The 19,868-nt window shown below is 42.0% G+C and overlaps 1 protein-coding gene across 9 annotated transcripts in view; it reads right to left on the minus strand.

The window, feature by feature from the left end:
• The window catches only part of sybu (syntabulin (syntaxin-interacting)), a 129,706-nt gene that overhangs the window by 13,122 nt on the left and 96,716 nt on the right, over nt 1-19,868 (minus strand). For 5 of the 9 annotated variants that reach the window (XM_078216452.1, XM_078216448.1, XM_078216450.1 and 2 more), the window contains one exon: nt 1,411-1,563. The exons of 3 other annotated variants lie outside the window; for them this stretch is intronic. In XM_078216452.1, coding sequence (XP_078072578.1) covers nt 1,411-1,563 — 153 coding nt within the window. The remainder of the gene's footprint in view (nt 1-1,410; nt 1,564-19,868) is intronic. One more of the 9 variants, XM_078216451.1, reaches the window with a different exon arrangement.

Raw genomic sequence — 19,868 nt, forward strand, 5'->3', positions numbered from 1 at the left:
ATGAGATCCAGAGAAATGAAAGAATGAGAGCTCGAATGGGAACGAGGAAACAGCATAGGCAGGATTTTCCGGTTTCAGGGTGAACGCAGCCGGAAAATCTCGTCTGAGGTCAATGGACCTTTCCATGGTCTGCCCCTCACCTGCTTTGATTCCCCTGGCGGGCGGAATGGGAAAACTTGCTCCCATGAGTTCAGATCACAAGAGAGCAAAATGGCAGGAACCCGGATTGAGAGAGGGATGCGAGAGTGGAACAGAGAGTGAGAGGGAGAAATCAGTGGGGGTGCAGAAGATAGCGGAAGCAGGAGAAGTGAGGATTCAGACATGAGACAGAGAGCAAATAGCAGGAACTCATGTTCAGGGAAAGGAAGAAGCAGGAGGTTGGATTCAGAAAGAATGAAAATGGGGGAGCTCAGATTCACAGAAAGCAGAAGCAGGAGAGCTTGGATCCCGCCCAATAAGTTCATTGTTGCACGTGAGCAAAGTTCCTATCCCAATTATTTAATCAGCTCTCTATTAAATATCTCTCCTTCTTGCAACCCTTGCAACCCTCTTGCAAGGGTTGCAGCTGGTACATTATGTTAGTCTAACTTCATTGCCCTCATATATGACTCGGATCACACTTTCCATTCATATTCTTTGTTGTGTGCTATGACAAAGAACAAGGAGGAAAGAACACACATTACAGGCACCAGAAAGCAAGGTGAAGGTATTTATTAATTCTTCCAATTGGGAGATAGGGATGGGAACAGGAAGGAGGTCTGGAAAAAAAAGGAACACAATGCCTGTTGCTTTCATACCTCTTTGAACCTCCAGACTTATGACAATAATTGCAGTAGCACCCACACAGAAATAATTTGCTCCATGTTTTATGACTATACTCAAGCCACTTGGTCTGAAGGTTGAGCGAGATATGTTTAGAGAAGGGAATGCTGATGAGTAAACTCATCTAGAAACAGATAAAGCACAAGGTGGCAATTATACAACAAAAGTAACCCCAAACTCGCAAGTGTTTCAAATTTTATCAAGTCTTCGATCTGAAACAAGAACGTTTAGTTCTTTTGTTTTGTAAGCACTTTAAACAGCTGCACATAACCTCTTGTGTTGCATGGGTAGCTTTGATGATTCTGGATGGCCATGTTACATATATATTTTTTAAAAAGATTGGTCCAGAATTTTAACATTAATTTCAGTTTTCTCACCCTTTGTCTACAATACGCAGATCTTGAAACAACGGAAAGAATGATGACATGAATTCCATGGGAACTTACTGCCATGCTTTCCAACATCTCTCACACTTGATGCCTTATCTGCTCACCACAGGACTTTATTCAGGAAAGGATAGGCAAGTTTGACACCAAAATCTAAGTTGAATGTAAACAACTTATTAGTTGTTAGAATTAAAATAATTACCACCTCTCTTGAAGGCTGCTTTCAGAATCCTTTAGTTTTGTCCTCAGGTGTCTAATGGTGACCTCCTTTTGCTGCAGTGGGGTCAAGTACTGCTCCGGGTTTGGGGGCTTAATGCCATGATTATCACTGCAAGAAGTGTATTTACCAGATCGCCTGGAAAATGCAGATAATGAAAGTAAAAGGAAAGAAGAGAATGAGTTATTGAAGCCTAGGTGAACAAAACAATTGGGGGATTTAAAGGAGGAAATCTCATTGTTAATGAACTAGATAAAAAAGATAACTAGTTACAAAGAGTTCTAATCAATAGATCACCTTTTCACATCCTTTTCTATTAAATTGAGTTGAATATTTTAAGTGGTTGCCAATGATATCAAAGCAGATTTTATTGGTAAGAATTTGAACAGCTGAGTTAACAGTAGCAGCATTTTGCTTTCGTATTAGTTTCCCAATCCTGCTATTTGTAACACATCTATTAATTCAGCTTGCCTATATAGTTGCCGACATTGGCACTGATACATCGGCAGGAATTTTCCAGCCATTCACGCCCCACCATCGCTGCAAGCAAGAATGGCAAACTTGGCGCTCAGCCAAATCTCCATTCGCTGCAGCGGGACCAGAGAGTCCCACCGGCGTGGACAGCCTGAAAATTTTGGCCATTGTTGCCTATATTAGTTTCCCAATCCTGCTATTTGGACCACATCTGTTAACTCAGCTTGCTTATATAGTCAGTGTCCAATTGGAGTTGATTGTTCTGAGGCATCTCAAAAAAAAATGCATGTTTCCATTCAGTGTTTTATTCACCCAGAAGTTGAATCTATTGACATTACTTCATTATTTATTTTCAATTATCCTCTCTGAAATTGGAAGTGAACAGAGGAAAGGGAAAAGGGAAAAAGAGAATAAAATGGCTATGTAGAAGTCTGTGCGTGTAGCATTAAAAAAAATCTATACTACTATTCACAAACCACAAATTTCTGTTCTAATTAAGTAAGCAATAAAAATAACAAATACTATAAGCTATTCTACTTAAGCAATGTTCAAAGGTTACTCTAAAGTGACATTTCATTAATATATTTACGTCTATATATGCAAATTCCTTATCTGGACCCTAGTTCTTTGGCCTAGATATAAACGTGATGTGGAGATGCCGGCGTTGGACTGGGGTAAACACAGTAAGAAGTTTAACAACACCAGGTTAAAGTCCAACAGGTTTATTTGGTAGCAAAAGCCACACAAGCTTTCGGAGCTCTAAGCCCCTTCTTCAGGTGAGTGGGAATTCTGTTCACAAACAGAGCTTATAAAGACACAGACACAGTCTGTGTCTTTATAAGCTCTGTTTGTGAACATAATTCCCACTCACCTGAAGAAGGGGCTTAGAGCTCCAAAAGCTTGTGTGGCTTTTGCTACCAAATAAACCTGTTGGACTTTAACCTGGTGTTGTTAAACTTCTTACTAGATATAAACAGCAGCCGCTTATGTACAAGAGACTTTGGATGACAAATCCACATCGGGACATTGGGCCAAATAGGTCCACAGTCTCGTTGTGCGTGGGGGTGGGGTAGGTAGGGAGGGAGGGGTGTGGTTGCAATGATGATTTCAGGGTCTGATTCCAGAACCTGGGCTCTTTGTAGAGAGGTAGAATTCTGATGCGGCAGGTAGCTAGCAGGATAGGGGAAAGCACTCCTGCTCCTCCTAGCCGTCAAGCAGTGTTATAAATGCATTTAACACCTTTCCAAAGTGGCCTTTGCCTCCCATCAGCTATTGGGATTTCCTAGGTCTGAGAAACCCATCAGGCTGGGATTAAACTAGCAAAGCAGGCAAAGTCAGAGGCCACCTCTCTCAGTACCAGCCTGCCAACCGGGGTCCTTCATTAAATCTGAAAATGAGCAGGTTGGGTTTGAGGAATTTTAATATTTTAACCTCAGCTTGACCTAAACTCTTCTGATTTATCATGCTAAAATCCAGCCCATAGCTTTTAGCTTTCTTAAGGTAAACTCATCTTTTTGTGCCGATCTGTATTATATAAGCACAATACATTTATCATAAATGAAAAAGGACATATTGTCAACATTTTTCACCTTGCACTCATCAGGACAATCGCAAGAATACCAATGTCAGGGAAAACAACTTTACACTGTATGAGAAGAAGGTGCTGATTGGTTGGCAAGTGGACTCTGATTGGTTGAGGCGTTGCCATGAGAATGCACCAGTTGATGGTGACTGACAGTTAACTAACAAGCATTGTTTGAAATTTAAACCCAGCAGCTTGACTCTGATTGGTCAAGAGTGGAATGAACAGGGAATGGCTATCATTTATTTTGTTTAGTTGCAAGAGGAGCAATCTGTGAACATGTTCTTTCTGCCTGAAAAGAACCGCCCTATGTAATAATATATGTAGCTTTCAATACATGGGAGTGCGCCACACAGCAAGCCTGACTGACAAGCTTAAACTGATTGTCAGCATAGTTTGTAGCGCACTGAGGATTATTTAGCAAATGATGTTCGATCGCAGAATCACATCTAATGTTGGACACTGTTTTGCATTTTGTAAGCTCGGACTGGTTGGGGATGGTCTGTACTTTGGGACGTATGGCCTACATACCAAGCATTAAACTAGCACTGAAGTTCAAATACCATATTACTCATTGTGTAATAGGCAGAATGTCTTTTTGGCTTAATGTAGCCTCCTGTGAGTAGAGAATACAACCTGTGTTGCTGCTTCATTGTTGCAGCATGAAACAGTTTGCTTCACCTGTTGCTCAAATGGTTAGCACTGCTGCCTCACAGTGTCAGGGGCCTGGGTTCAATTCCCGGCTTGGGTCACTGTCTTGTGCGGAGTCTGCATGTTCTCCCCATGTTTGTATGGGCTGCCTTCGGGTGCTCTGGTTTCCTCCCACAGTCTGAATGATGTGCTGATTAGGTGCATTGGCCATGCTAAATTCTCCCTCAGGCGCCGGTGTAGCGACTGGGGGAATCTGAGATAGACTGAGCGCTTTTCAGGGCCAAAAGTGACAGCTTAGGCCCATTCATGAGTTTGCATGACATACAGTCCACTTGCCAACCAATCAGCACTCTTTTCTCATGCAGTATAAAGTTGCTGTTTCCACTGACATTGTTAGTATTGCAACTGTCCTGATGAATGCAAAACAGAAAGCTTTGACTAAATATCATTTTTCAGCATTACTCAAATTCTGTACTCTCAAATGATTATTTTTATAATATTTATTCTATAATTTCTGCACAGTAATTACGGCAACAACAGCATTTTATTTTTCCTTACACATTGAAAGGCTGCCTTTCTGAATCAAAATCATTTTATGTTAATGAAGTTGAATGATGACAACACTAACTTCTCAATCAAGCATATTTTTGAGAATTGCAGTCCTTCATTGAGTAAATTTCCTCCTTTAGATTCGCTGATTTAATACACTTTCTGGAATAGAGCGAATGGGCAAGTAATATGCTCTTTGGTCATCATCAAAACCATTCTGGAACCAAACTTGTGTTATGAGAGCAAAGAGCAAAGAAAAGTACAGCACAGGAACAGGCCCTTCGGCCCTCCAAGCCCGTGCTGACTATGATGCCCTAACTAAACTAAAAAAAAACCTTTCGCCTTTACTCGGTCTGTATCCCCTATTCATGTATCTATCCAGATGCCTCTTAAATGTTGCGAATGTGAATATTTTGTCCATTCCCTTTGCTTCACCCTCCATAAACTTCAGCTCATTCAAAATCTTGCTTGTATTCTACCTCTCACTTATCCATCATCATTGTCTTCGCTGTCTCCAATGGCTCATTTTTAAAATTTGCTTGTTCAAATTCCACTATAGCCTGCTCCAGTCTCTCCTCCACCTTCACCCCAGTTCTATTTATCTTGTTTCATTTCTTCATCTCATTCGCCCATTTTTATTACTTCATATTCTTATTTTTATTTTTCCACTTTTGAAATCTCGCTCTCCATCTTCTCTTCCAACCCCCTCAGGCCTACTGCCACATTCCTTTTGGTTGTCCTCTGACAGTCTGCACCTTTGTTCTGCCATTCACACATCCCGACCTCTTAATGGATGCTCTTCGCACCTTTCTCAGCCTGCATCATCACTATTTACATTCCCTTTGTCCAATTACAACCCCCCAAACATCCCCCACCCTCACTGTATAAATCTTCTTTGGCTTTAGTTCAGATGAAGGATCATCCAGACTCGAAACGTTGGCTCTGTTCACTCTCCACAGATGCCGCTGAGATTTTCCAGCATCTTTTGTTTTTGCTTCAGATTCCAGCATCCACAGCATTTTGTCTTTACCACTCTATTTTTTTCCCCTGCTACAGCTCCACAATCCTCAAACATCTGTGTGTTCCTCCAATTCTGGCCTCTTGTAATCTCCCTACCCTTCCGCCCCCAGCGTGGTGTTCATGCCTTCAGCTGTCTGGGCTGTGTGTTTAGGAATTCCCTCCTGAAATCTCTTCATCTTGCCAGCTTTCTCTGCTCTTTAAGGAACTCTGTAAAAACATAGTTTTTGACCAATCTTTTCGTCAACTGCTAATAGCTTCATCTTCGGCTTGGTGTCAATTTTTGTCTTATTACGATCCAGATAAATGCAAGTTGTTTTTGCTCTGCAGGTAAATGCTTCTCGTTGCTCAGTATCTCAGTGCTGCACAGCAGAACACAAGGACTTGTTCAATGGTGGGGAAGGAGTGAAGGTTTTGTGAATACAAATTTCTACCCGAGCATTCCACAGTGTTGTTGTTCAGTCCCTTGGGGCAACATGTTATCTCTGCATTAATGGTTTTCAAAGTACCACTGATTTCCTTTTATTTGCAGTGTTACAGCATCGACTGGTTCATATACTGACAAGGGAGGGTTATTTTTATCAAATGAATTCTAGGTCACAATTCCCTAGTATTCACTAGAATGTTATCAGGACATTTTTTTTAAATTTCAAAAGCACAATAATAAAGATAATTTCAAACTAAAGAATAATCCAAGTTTATAACACAGAATGTGAGTGTGATCATGTCTGTGCCAACTTGTCTTTTTAAGTGCAATCCAAAATTAATTCACTGCCCTGCAGTCTCCAATTATCTTCCTCGGTTTTGATTTATTATCCACCTTGTCATAAAAGGTGCCTCAACTTCTCTCAAAGGCAAAATATTCTGCAGCGAGAAATTTTATTCTGACCTCTCTCTTCACCCTCCTGGTAACAATTTTAAACAAATGATAGCTTGTCACTGCGGCTGCATTCCAACTGCATGGAAAATGGCATGTTGCGGATGAGCCGCCAGTCAGACATCTTGCCCAGTTTTCCATTCCACTGGATTGGGAAGGGCTGTATTCATTCTTATTAACAGCAGCGAGAAATATATTGCAGAGTTACACCAAACAAAATAAGGAAGCTTATCTACAACTGGAATACACAGTTAAGTCCCAGAGTCAATAGTCTGTCAATCTTGCTGCCTCTGGTGGCAAATCTATATTGTTTTAATTCAATGGGTCAGTAATGGCCGTGCCCCCAGCAGCCTTTAGTTTCGTACCTTCTGCTGACCTGACTGCAGCATACAGAAATCTGCAGTTCTTCTGGTAAAGAACAACATGTTGTGTTGAACACAATATTCACAAATAAGAGGAAATAAAAAAGCACCAGAGATTGAGTCACTTGTCTGCTCAAGTGCAGCTGCCATGGTTACATCAAAAGCAGTCTTTCGGGGAGTTTTTGCAAGAGAAACGTTAGTTATAACAGAACAATTATCCATGAATACAGTATGCTACTTCAAGTAAGATTTATTCGAAATAACATGCTAAATATCTAGTAATGGAAGCCCTTAAAAAAAAAATCAGGAAAAGTTTTAATTCTTGGTTATTGCAAACTAAGTTACTGATTTGACCTTCAATATTTCAATTTCTTCAATCATTTATTATAACCAAAGACCTTCTACTGGAATATTAATACAGAACTAAAATAGACTATAACATAATTAGCCACGGATGATGCCACATTCAAAATACTTCCAGGCATCCCGACACATTTCATTTCACCATACCTTTATGTTGTGGTCAACAATGCAGCTAACACCTCAAAAATGAAAGCAGTTATGTTATTGAACACAAACATGCATCATATACGTCACCATATATTATAATATTTGAATGATTTGACTAAAGAGCAACAATGTATTTTTAAGAATACATCAGCACACAATGAAGAATGGCTTTATCTCCTGGTATCAGCAATTCCACACAAGCTCTTCAGAGGTATAAGAAATGTTAAAAATATTGGTATTTTTCCTCCCGTGTCTTAGGGTAATATGTTCGTCCTTCTTGGCTTAAAGAGACCAATGACAGTAATGGGAGGAAATAAACCCAGAGTAAATCAGCAACCAAATACATTTAAAACATACAGCTGCTGTAATGAAAATCAAATTTAGGACAGTCCTAAAATCAACAGGTAGTTGCCATGGAATTGTTCACAGCAAACCAGATAATGTCAGCAGTTTGTTCTATAAATATAACAGTGCATACACACTGGGGATTGGAAATACTCAGATATCAGCAAAGATGCAAGCAGTTGCCAGTTGAATTAAAAATTATGAGTTGAGTCATCAGGAATTGGCTGACGTTTCAGCAAGTGTGTATGGAAAGAAGAATCATAGAAATCCCACAGTGCAGAAGGAGGCCCACTGAGTCTGCACCAACTCAGCATCTTATCCAGGCCCTCCCCTCCCCCGCTCTATCCCCACAACCACACGCACTTACCCCTCTAATCCCCCTAATCTACACATCTTGGGACACCAAGGGACAATTTAGCATGGCCAATCGACCTAACCTGCACATCTTTGAACTGTGGGAGGAAATCGGAGCACCCGGAGGAAACCCATGCAGACACGGGAAGAACATGCAAACTCCATACGGACAGTTACCAAGGCTGGAATTAAACCTGGATCCTTGGCGCTGAGAGACAGCAGTGCTAGGAATCGAACCCTGGCCCCTGGTGCTGTGGGGCAGCAGTGCTAACCACTGTGCTACCGTGCCAAAGAATGCCTCCTTTTGTTTACAGATTTAATTAAAATCAGCTGTAACCAAAGCAGTAATTGGTGTTTGACAACCGCCATGGCCTCCTCAATTAGGCAATTCTTTCCAGATATCCATTTGGTTGTTTTCAAAAGCTTCATCCATTATTTGGTCACACAGACAAGCCATTAGTTTTGACCAATTTGTGGTTACAGATGCACTTTTGAATCAAGGGTGTTAAATCAAACTCTTACAAAAGCAAAATTCTACACTAGAGACCTACAATGATGATTCACCAATCTGGTCGTTATTGATTTTTACTGCAACTGTTGTAATTCTTGGTTTTTCTGAACTCTAAATGCGTTTATAATTTTCAACTTGTTTCAGTTCCTCAGGTTTTCTCTTTTTCCTTATCTTGGATTCATGGTAATGGAAGCCAAGAGTCTTCGCATACTTGAACATTTCTATCTGACCTTTATCTGTGTATAAATGTGAGCTATCAATGCTGGGAATGGAACAATTAGTAGTCTGAGCATCCAGTCACGTTCTCCCGAATCCGATGCTTAACAATGTACCTCAGCACCATTCTAGGAAAAGCACCTTCACCTATATGATTCTTCTAATTCCCACACTTGCTACATCATTAAGATTGGTAAATGGTGTCAGTTCTGGGCAGTTTGGTTTCCCAGGCCCTCATACATAGAAAACTGGATTGAGACTCTGTAAACTCATTTCACATCAGGCAGAGAGACTTGAATGTCATCCTGTTAGTCTGGGTGAGATTGGGACTCTGATTCCAGGGGCAAAAGATCAGCGTCTAGCCCACCCCACAACCTACTCCTTCCTTACACACACAACGCTATTCTCAATTTTATTTCTCTGGATATGATGCGAAGTCAAACAGAAGTCTATCCAAGTTCTTAAGTAAAATTATTTCTTCTTTATTCACAGGAACACATTTGTGTCCTTCAAGCCAGTTAATCAGTTCAGTTTGACCATTCTGTTGATTTCAAATGTCAGGAGTATTATGATTTAAAGGCATGTACTTATATTAGAAGATAAAAAATATTCAAGCTAATTTCAAGGCTACGAAGAAAGAGCAGGTGAGTGGGACTAATTGGAGAATTCTTTCAATGAGCTGTCACAGGGACTATAGATGACTCGCTCCCTTCTGTAGAATTCAGTGTTTTCCTCTCAATAGCCATCATTTAAGAAGTGATCTAATTTATAATATGCCAGCTTTGCCAGCATCACCATTCTAATTCCAGGACTTTCCTTCTTGTTACTATTGCTCTCTATCGGCAACTCTTGTTCATTCTGCTGACGTGACTATCGTTTTCACTTTAAATCACAATTATAAAAGCATCAGGCTAAAACTTCAGATTAATAGAAATCTAAGTGCAGCCTGTTTAGGTTGCAGGTTCTTCTTCAATCTTCAAATATCCTTTAACCTGCACAAATCAAAGCAGCAAAGCTTAGTTTCATTAGCTCTGGGGACACTATGGGTCCTATTTTACCATTGCCTGGGCGCGAAAACGTGGTAAAGTCGGGTGAGAGGCCATTATTGCGATCCGCACCCGCATCCGCGCAGATTGTCACTTTACCGAAACCCGGGAATGGCGACGATTTGATTCGCGCCCAAAACGGGCGCAACGACGATTTAAATGCTTTTGCATGCATTTAAATTGAATTAATGAACTGCCCGCCCAACTCTATCAGCATTTCCCCCTCTACCACCGCGTTTGTCAATCCGGAACCGCGCCATAATGGACCTGCTAAATAAAAGTCTGAAACGGACGCTCCAGCCTCTGAAGGGCGCGTTCAGTGTTTCCAATGGCTCTCTGACTCAGATCAGTGGTGGGGGGGAGGAGGGAGGCGGGTCAGATCATTCTCTGGTTGGGGGGGGGGGGAAGGAGGGGAGTGAGGTCAGATCGTTGTCTGGTTGGGGGGGGGGTGGGGAGGAGGAGGATGTATTTCGGGGGGGGGCGAGAGGGCCGATCGTTGTCTGGTGGTGGGGGGGGGGGGGGGGCAATTGTTGTCTGGTGGGGTGGGAGGAGGAGGTGGGTCAGATGTTCCTCTGGAGGGGAGGGGGAGTGAGGCCAGACCATTCTCTGGGGGGGTGGGGGGGGGGGGGGGGGGAGTGAAGCCAGTTCGTTGTCGGGAGGGGGGTGGGGGGTGAGGCCAGATCATTGTACGGTGGTGGGGGGAGGAGAGGGTGGGGTGGTGAGTGAGGCCAGACCATTCTCTGGTGGTGTGTGTGTGGGGGGGGTGGGTGGGAGCAGATGGATCTCTGGTTCGGGGGGCAGATGGATCTCTGGTGGTGGGGGGGGGCAGGGAGATCCGCTGCCATTCTGCAGGCGATCGGTCTGGGTAGTGGGGGGTGGATAAGGGGGACAGTGATGTGTGTGGGTAGTGGGGGGGTTGATAAGGGGGATAGTGATGTGTGTGGGGGCCATCGCTCCAGATTTTCACACCTGGGCCGCTTTCTGCGGCCCTAGAGCAATCTGACATTGGCGCGCTTTTTCAAATTTTTTCCAAACTGCGCATGTGCAGTTCAGAGCTCAGATCGTTTTGGCCGTGCTAAGCCCCGCCCACAGTGCGAATGGGACTGGAGATGGCTGAGAGCTTATGGGGGGCGCCTGAAAGCAGATTTCTCAGTCAGATCTGCATTACGCCCAGATTCGGCACTTAGAATGAAAATGGTAAAATCAGGCCCTATATGTCAAGCATGCTCTCATAAATAGTATCATCGCACTGCAGGTAAGCATGCAGTACTTGATCTCCTACATCTGTACCATATAAACTGGGGTACTTACACCACTATGCCAATCCAGTCTGATTTTAAAGGTACCAGCACAAGGAATGCTTTTCCAGGCTCTTACTGTTTTCCAGGCAAATACTAGAAACCACTGACACCTCAGGCTTGCCACCTCCTCCATGATTGGTCCTCCCTGGACTGCCTTGCCTGGTATGGTTCTGAGTGATGCTCTTAAAAACAGTAGGAGATAAATTTGTATGGAGTTTCTTTGCTCATGCATTATAATTTCAGTGAAAGAATCATGGAAAATTTCCTTCTTGGTGTGAATGGTACTTATACTGTTTTCTTGGGATTACTGTGGCTCTTCTGTCCAAGCTGCACTGGAAAATTGGGAGAATATGTGTGGAAATTCATGCTCTGGTTTAGTGTGGATTTTAATTTAGGTTTCTCCAAGTGCCTATAACACTTAGCTGTGGAACGCTATGGAGTATATGCTGGACAGCTGTGTGTGCTATTTCAGAGAATGAGTTTGGGCAAGCCAATTGTCAAGATATGGGTAAATAATGGGAGGTCCTATATCATAAAATATACGGCAACTATGGGATACACACTTGGTAAAACCCATAAGCAATGAGCAAGGTTCAAAGCCCAGGGTGAGATTCTCCGGCCTCCCAGCCGCATGTTTCCTGCCGGCGGGAGGTGGCGTGTTATTTGCGAGCTGTAGGATTCTCTGGTCCCACTGCTGTCAATGGGATTTCCCATTGACGTCACCCCATGCCGGCGGGTAAAACGCGGGCAGGGCTACGCTGCCAGTGGGACCAGAGAATTCCAGCCCCAGTGTCTCGCTCTGATAGTAAAATCTGAATCTGAGAAGTGTTCAAAGACAGTCTTACCTACTAATTTATAAGTAAGCATCTTGTGGCTTAATAGTTACTGGGCAATCTTCTGGGAAAACTATATGCGGTAATCAAACTAAACTTTGCTGCTTTGTTTTGCGCAGGTTAAAAGTTATTTGAAGATTGACGAAGAAACTGCAACCTAAACAGCCTGCACTTAAATTCTCTGACTTGATTCAGATGTGTGTCCCAACAGGGACAGCTCTGCTTTGTTGACACTTGTAGCACCTGCAGTCGGTCTCATACACGGATTGCAGGGAAAAAGTGAAAGATTAAACCCCACACTGGAATGGAAATAGGCCACACCTGTGTCTTCAACTGACCTAAACTAGATCTAAGGAGAACATTTTTCAAGTTCTTCAATGACAAATCTAAAGTACGGTGTAGAAACCTCAGGGTTTATATGACCTGAGAATGAGAGAAAACATGCAAAACCATCATTCTTCAACATCACAACACTTCAACTTGTGAAGCATGTAGTTTTCCCTAAGCAATCAAGTCAGATGTCAGTCGTACTGTTTTGGAGGATGCATAAAATGAAGGAGGAAAAAGTGATCTCCAAGGTGTTCAAGAATTTATCACTCCAAATGTATTAATCTTGTCACTTAGGCACAAATTTCTTATAATTCATTTACAACCTACATTTTAGACAGTTAGCTCATCTAATTTAGGATTTAATAATAAAAAGAATTTGAAGACCATTTCTTTGAGTGTGCAGCTCTCAAAAGCCTCAGTGTCTTCGCATCTAAAGTCATTGTTGGTCACCTACAAAGACAGAAAGACCAATGACTGCAGATCTTATATAGAAACAAATTATACAGCATAGAAATTGGCCATTCAGCCCATCCTCCTAGTATCAGCTCTTTGGGGAAGAGTTCTCCAGTTAGTTTCATTAACCTCCTCTTATTTAATCAATTCCCTTTATCAAAGTTAATATTGAACCTAGTTGCAAAATCCTTTCAGGCAATACATTCCTGTCCTCAGCATGCTTCTCTTTCTTTTGCCAATTACCTTATTACCAATTGAAAGTTTCGACAGAGATGCGAAGAATATTCGAAGAGTCGGGGGATGGTTGGACAAGTCAAGGGAAGGTAAAGGGGAGATGAGAGGTCGGGAGGGAACAGAAGGATTGGGAGGGTAGGGCCTCCAATCACAGGCAGTGGGTGAAGCAGATAAACTGAATCCACCAGGGAGGTGGAAAGACATTTATCTCCTCATCTCCATTTAGACTTCCAGAGGCTGCAGAAGGTTCAATTGAAAAGGGCTGTTAAATATGAAGCACAGTAAGAGTTTTAACAACACCAGATTAAAGTCCAACAGGTTTATTTGGTAGCAAATACCATTAGCTTTCGGAGCGCTGCTCCTTCGTCAGATGGAGTGGAAATCTGCTCTCAAACAGGGCACAGAGACACAAAATCAAGTTACAGAATACTGATTAGAATGCAAATCTCTACAGCCAACCAGGTCTTAAAGATAGAGACAATGAGTGGAGGGAGCATTAAGCACAGGTTAAAGAGATGTGTATTGTCTCCAGACAGGACAGCCAGTGAGATTCTGCAAGTCCAGGAGGCAATCTGTGGGAGTTACTGATAGTGTGACATAAACCCAACATCCCGGTTTAGGCCGTCCTCATGTGTGCGGAACTTGGCTATCAGTTTCTGCTCAGCGACTCTGCGCTGTCGTTTGTCGTGAAGGCCGCCTTGGAGAACGCTTACCCGAAGATCAGAGGCTGAATGTCCATGATCTCCACAAATATGAAGCATGCAGCCTCATTGTGATACTTAAATTGCCATAATACCTTCTGGGAGTAGGTTGTTTTTGCCCGCCCTCTATTCCAGCTTTGTCAAAACTAGAAGGTTCTGTTCAGGATTCAGCTTCTTAATATTTTAACATCTTATCAAATCCAATTCTGGCCATTTTCCCATAGATTCTGCATGATCGTGTAATGATTTTAAACGATGTGGACCTCTTAGAATACGAGCTCCCAGATTAAGGCAGTAATGGCTTGTCCAATCAGGGAGCCCTGCATGTGTACATAATGTGGAGTGTCAGGGTTACTGGCACTCTGGGTTTATACTCTGTATGAGGAAGTACCTGTCTGAGTGTTGCTGGCAATGTAAATAAATTTAAACTTGGTGAAGGGACGCTGGCCTAAGGGAAGATAATTCAAATTTCTTTTAAACCAGCCACCTCAATTTGTCCTACCACCTTCAGAGATTTGTATGCTTACATCTCCAGGTCTCTCTGTTCAGCAACACATTCAAAACTGTTCAGTTTTTATTTGTTTTTTTTTGTCATTCCTACTAAAACAATGCATCACTTCACATTTCCCTGCATGAAATTTTTTGCCATGTGCCTGTCCATTTCACTAGTCAGACCTTGTCTTCCTTAAGTCTGTTACTATCCTTCTCACTGTTTACTACTTTTCCAGGTTTTGTCTCTTTGCAAATTTTGAACTTATGCCCTGTATATCCAAGCCCAGGTCACTAATACATATGAAAAAGAGCCGTTTGTAATACCTACACTGTGGGAGCTACTGTATACCCAGTCTGAGAATCAATCATTCACCACTCCTCTCTATTTTCTATCTCTTAAGCCAATTCCACAACCACTTCCCCTTTAACCTCATGGGCTACAATTTTGATAACAATGATATTATGTGATACTTCATGTGGTACAGGGAATATGTGAACATGTCAGTGAAGGTTACCACTGCTGATTGAGAAAATGGTTCATAAGACATATGGGATCCTGGGCCTAATAGAGGCAAAAGCAGGAAAATCATTGTGAACAGTTTTCAGACGCTGGTTCAGCCTCAGCTGGAGTATTGTGTCCAAATTTGGGCACTACACTTCAGGAAAGATGTGAAGGCATTGGAGAGGGTGCAGAAAAAGACTTACAACAATGGTTCCAAGCATGAAGGACTTCAAATATGTGGATAGCCTGGAAAAACTGGGGATGTTCTTAGAGAAAAGAAGGCTGAGCGGTGATTTGATAGGAGTTGAGTCCTTAATGGTCTGGGAGAAAAATATAGGAGGAAACTGTTTCTGTTGGTGGAAGAGTGAGAACCAGATGACACCAAATTAAGATGAATGGCAAAAGAACCAAAGGTGATGTGAGGAAAATCATCTTTACACAGCAAATAGTTAGGATCTAGAATGCCTGAGGGTGTGATGGAGTCAGATTCAATCGTAGCTTTCAAAAGGGAATTGGATTATTCTCTACAGAGAAAAGAATTACAGGCTATGGGGAAATGACTGGGTAGTGGGACAAGATGAGTTGCTCTTGCAGAGAGCTAACATGAACATGATGGACGGAATGGCACCTGTCTGTGCTGTAACCATTCTGATTTTATGATTTATCAAAAACATTATGGAAGTCCAAAATCATAAGAGCAACTGCACTACCTTCATCATCCACTTCATTAACTTTATCAAACAACTTGATAAAGTTAAACATGATTTGTCTTTAACAAATCCGTGTTGGCTATTATTTATTAATTTATATTTCTGTCTTGGACTATTTATTATCTCTGGCGACATTAGACTGAATGACCTGCGGCTGCTGGGTTTATCATTCTCCTCTTATGCCATTCTTTTGAACAGGCTTGTAACATCTGTTCTACAGTCACACAAAATCATTCCCATTTCTCAGCAGGATTGGAAGGTTTTGGCCAAAGCCTCTACCATCACCACTCTTAATCCTTTAGCAACCTACGATGCATCCTATCCAGACCAAGTTCTCTACTTCAAATACTGCTAGCCTTTTTAGTACCTCCTCTATTTTCATCCTATCCAATTTCTTTGCTATGTTCTCCTTTATTGTATAATTTTCAGCATCCTTTTCTTTGGTTCTTCAGAACTTGTTCATTGGCCTGAAACGCCATTGGTGTGAAATGTTAACTCCAATTGCTCTCCACAGACACTGCCGCCTGCTGGGCTTTTTCAGTATTTTCTGTATTTACTCATTTTGCGCTCTGCATCTACAAGAAGATCTCATTTTTGTCTCTAATTGGCTCCATCCTTCCTTTGAGTACCTTTTTACTATGCACCTTTCTATAAATAACTTTTGGGTCCTGTTTTATGTTATCCTCTAATGTCTTTTCATATACTCTGATATCCTTTTTCAATTTTCCTCTGTACTCTCTGTATTCAGTTCGGTTTTCCACTGTAGTACGGGTTCAAGATTTATCATAAGCCCCCAGGATGACCTTCCTTTCCTCTTTATGTCAATCTCCCTAGTCTGTACCCAACTACCTCCTTGTTGAAGGCCTCCCATTGCTCATTTATTGTTTAACCTGTCAATCTTCCATTCCAATCCATGTGGGCCAGATCCTTCTCCACTCACTGAAATTAATGCTCCCCCCGGTTGAGAATTAATTTTCACATTAGGTTAATCCTTGTCTTTTTCCATGACTAAACTAAACTAAATGATTCCCAAATATCCCTCATAATCCACTTGTCTCACTTCATTTCACCTCACAAGTGCCAGCAGTATTGCTTTCCCTTTTGGGCTGAAAATATATTGATTGAGAAAGCTCACTTTTCCACACTTTCTCTCCCTCTATGCCTTTAATATTGTTATTTTCCCAGTCTATGGGCTGGATTTTAGGCCCAACGTGGGACAAATCCGTGTCAGGCGACCAGGAAAAAAAATTGGGTGGGTCCCACATGCGGAAGGCATTCACCTAGTCACGTCGCTGGCAATTTTTAAGGGTGAGGGGGCAGGTCAGAAGGCCACACAGAGCGTTCCTCACCTTGCCTGCTCCATTGTGGGAGCAGGCGTTTTATCTCCCAACTCTCACCACCCACCCCCCCACCATCACAAGGAGCCAGGCTGGGTCCTGAATGTGACATGGTTTACGTCTGCTCAGGGGTAATGTGCACCATGGGGAGCCCTGTTCTGGAGTCAGGAAACTTTTGATAGTTAAGTTCAGAGGATGTTGCCAAATTTACATGTCACAATATTGTTTGTATGGTTAGTAAAATATGTTTATAATGCAGCAATTGATGACAGAGCTTTGTTCTTAAAAGGTAAGTGATCATTAAACTGGCCAGCATTATGAAAGGGGAAAAGTTCAGATGCATTAGAATACAATATCAAATGGATGAAGTGTTCTTCTGCATTGAACAATAGTGGTATTCAGGTTTGACTGTCAATTGTGCTTTAATGATTTCATTGATCGATTACTCAGACATCAGTTCCACTGCTTCAAAGCTTGAACATTTGCTGAGCTCTTTCAATGACTTCAAAAACTTTAATGTATTCAACTCTGGGGGTTTTAGTTGTACAACAGAATTTCATTGTCCATTCTTGGTGGAGTTCTAAACCCCATTAATAGATTCAGATCAGCAAGGGTTGTTGATACAACTGTCAAGGAAACTGTGAGCTTGTTTATATTGATAGTTTTATAACTACTTAATAGGGTACTGTTTTTTGAAGTGGATGTTGAAGACTTTATCTTGACAGCTTTATGAGCATCTCAAAGACTCCTGATTTTTGTTTCTTTATTCATTTTATAGGATGTGGGCATTGCTGGGTAGACCAGCATTTATTGCCCATCCCTAGTTGCCCTGGAGAATGTGGTAGTGAGCTGCCTTCTTCAATTGCTGCAGTCCCGAAGGTGTAGGTCAACCCACAGTGCTGTTAGGGAGGCAGTTCCAGGATTTTGACCCAGTGACAGCATGGGAACATTGATATATTTCCAAGTCAGGATAATGAGTGACTTGTGGGGGGAACTTCCAGGTGGTGGTGTTCCCAGGTATATGCTGCGCTTGTCCTAGATGTTAGTGGTTGCAGGTTTGAAAGGGTGATGGGGTGGGGGGGGGGGGGGGGGTGAGGATTAGTGGGCCTTATACTCTTCTACCGAACTGAGCTGATATCCCAATGAATAGACGCAGAGCTTCTAACATGCCTACTTCAGCAGCTACCTACCTCCATTCCTGTCCTGTTTTGTGAAATTGTGCCCCCACTATGAATCACAGTATACAGTTGAAACACCACAGAGCAGTGGTTCCCAAAATGTGACATGCGTACCCCTGGGAGCATTGCAGATGTATCCGAGGGATACTTTTCTCTCAGATTCTCTCTTAACTGCAGATTCTCAGGAATAAGAAATTTATTTCGACTTTTGGCTCTCAATCTCCGGAGTCCATGGAGTAGGAGAATTGGAAAGAGGGGCTGCTGAGTGAGTGGGGGGATTGGGAAAAGGACAGCTGAGTGAGTGAGTGGATTGGCAAGAAGGGCTGATGAGGGAGTGAGTGGGGGGATTGGGAAGAGGGGTGGTGAGTGAGTGAGTGAGTGAGTGAGTGAGTGAGTGGGAGGGAAGAGGGGCTTCAAGTGTCAAATTAATGGTAAGTAAAATTGATATTATAGACTGTAGGCCTGACGCCTGCAGACACTATTTTTTGTAATTTTGTATTTTATTTCTGCTTTGCCCTCGTTTTTAAGCCTATATTAAATATTTCAAGTGATTCTGCACTGTATCTTACCTTGTCAACATCAATTTAAACCTAAATGTGATTCTGCTTTGATTATTGATCAATAATATTGTTAACTGTAGATTTGGACTTTTCCCCAAGGATTTTTCTTGCACATCCTATTCACAGCTGCTGTTTTGACAGAATACTGTAGATGCACTGCCATTAAAAAGAAGCAAAGTTATAGATTTTTTTCCTGTTGTTTTAAAAAGAACTATCCTTACTCCATTTACCCCAATGACTCTTGGAGAGTCTTGCTGCGGGACGAAGTTCCATAGACATCACGAATGTTGGCTGTATTTCTATACACCGCTGACATCGGATCTTTCTCTCGAGCAAGAGTTGGGCTCCCCGACTGATTGTGGCCACTAGAAGTATTACCTCGCCCATGATTACTGCGGCTGACAAGCCAGGACGATGAATGGCTTTACTTGGGGTGATTAAGAACTGAAACATCAGGAGATGAAGTTTGATTGATGGACATAAAACTTGATGGATGGCAGATAGGAAGACACCATCACAAGACATGGAAACAACTTCGATATTGCGAAGTCTGTGTGGTTTTGCGGTGCCTTTGAGGAGAATTGGGACTTGTTTTGAAATGTCTGAAACAGGTCACAAAAAGCTGGAATGGAGCCAAAAATATAGCTTAAGAAATATGATATGGCTTAATCCTGCTTACAGGATTCAGGTACAGCTGTAGTGGAATAGTCAACCATTGAATATGGAGGAAAGGACATTGGAGTGACTGGCCGAAGAATAAAGTTACTGAGAAGACTTGGGAAGGGAAATTTTTACCAATTTAGTGTCCTGTTGTGGAACAGACAAGTTGGGGTTTTCCATTTTGGTAATCTGTTGTGAAACATATCAATTTGGGGCTATTGCCTGTGCTTTAAAAACATGTCTTTCTTCTGATATATACATAGATACATAAATTATACATAAATAAGAGTGCTTTCTCCTTTCAATAAAGATACCTTCATTTCTTTTTATATCTTTCGCTTTTAGGTTATTATAATTGTCATATCGTTATCATTAATCAATAAAATTGTTGTTTTGACACATCATTTGACATGGTCACTCGTTCCTGTTACATCCAGAGTACAGCTCCGAACCTAAGTGAGACTTGCAAGTGTCTCATATGCCCCCTGACAAGACACATCTTTATCTGTACTGCATAATTATAATGACTTCGAAAATGTGTGGCTATTGGAGCGGTAGTTAAGAAAGAAACTGCTTGCAGGGGTATACAGAAGGTTGGTACATCTGAACTGGGGAGGTAGGAATAGGCAGAACCATTACCTTCGAGAATGGTGTTCTG

This window comes from Mustelus asterias, chromosome 7 (assembly GCF_964213995.1).
Source record: "Mustelus asterias chromosome 7, sMusAst1.hap1.1, whole genome shotgun sequence".
Classification (NCBI taxonomy): Eukaryota; Metazoa; Chordata; class Chondrichthyes; order Carcharhiniformes; family Triakidae; genus Mustelus; species Mustelus asterias.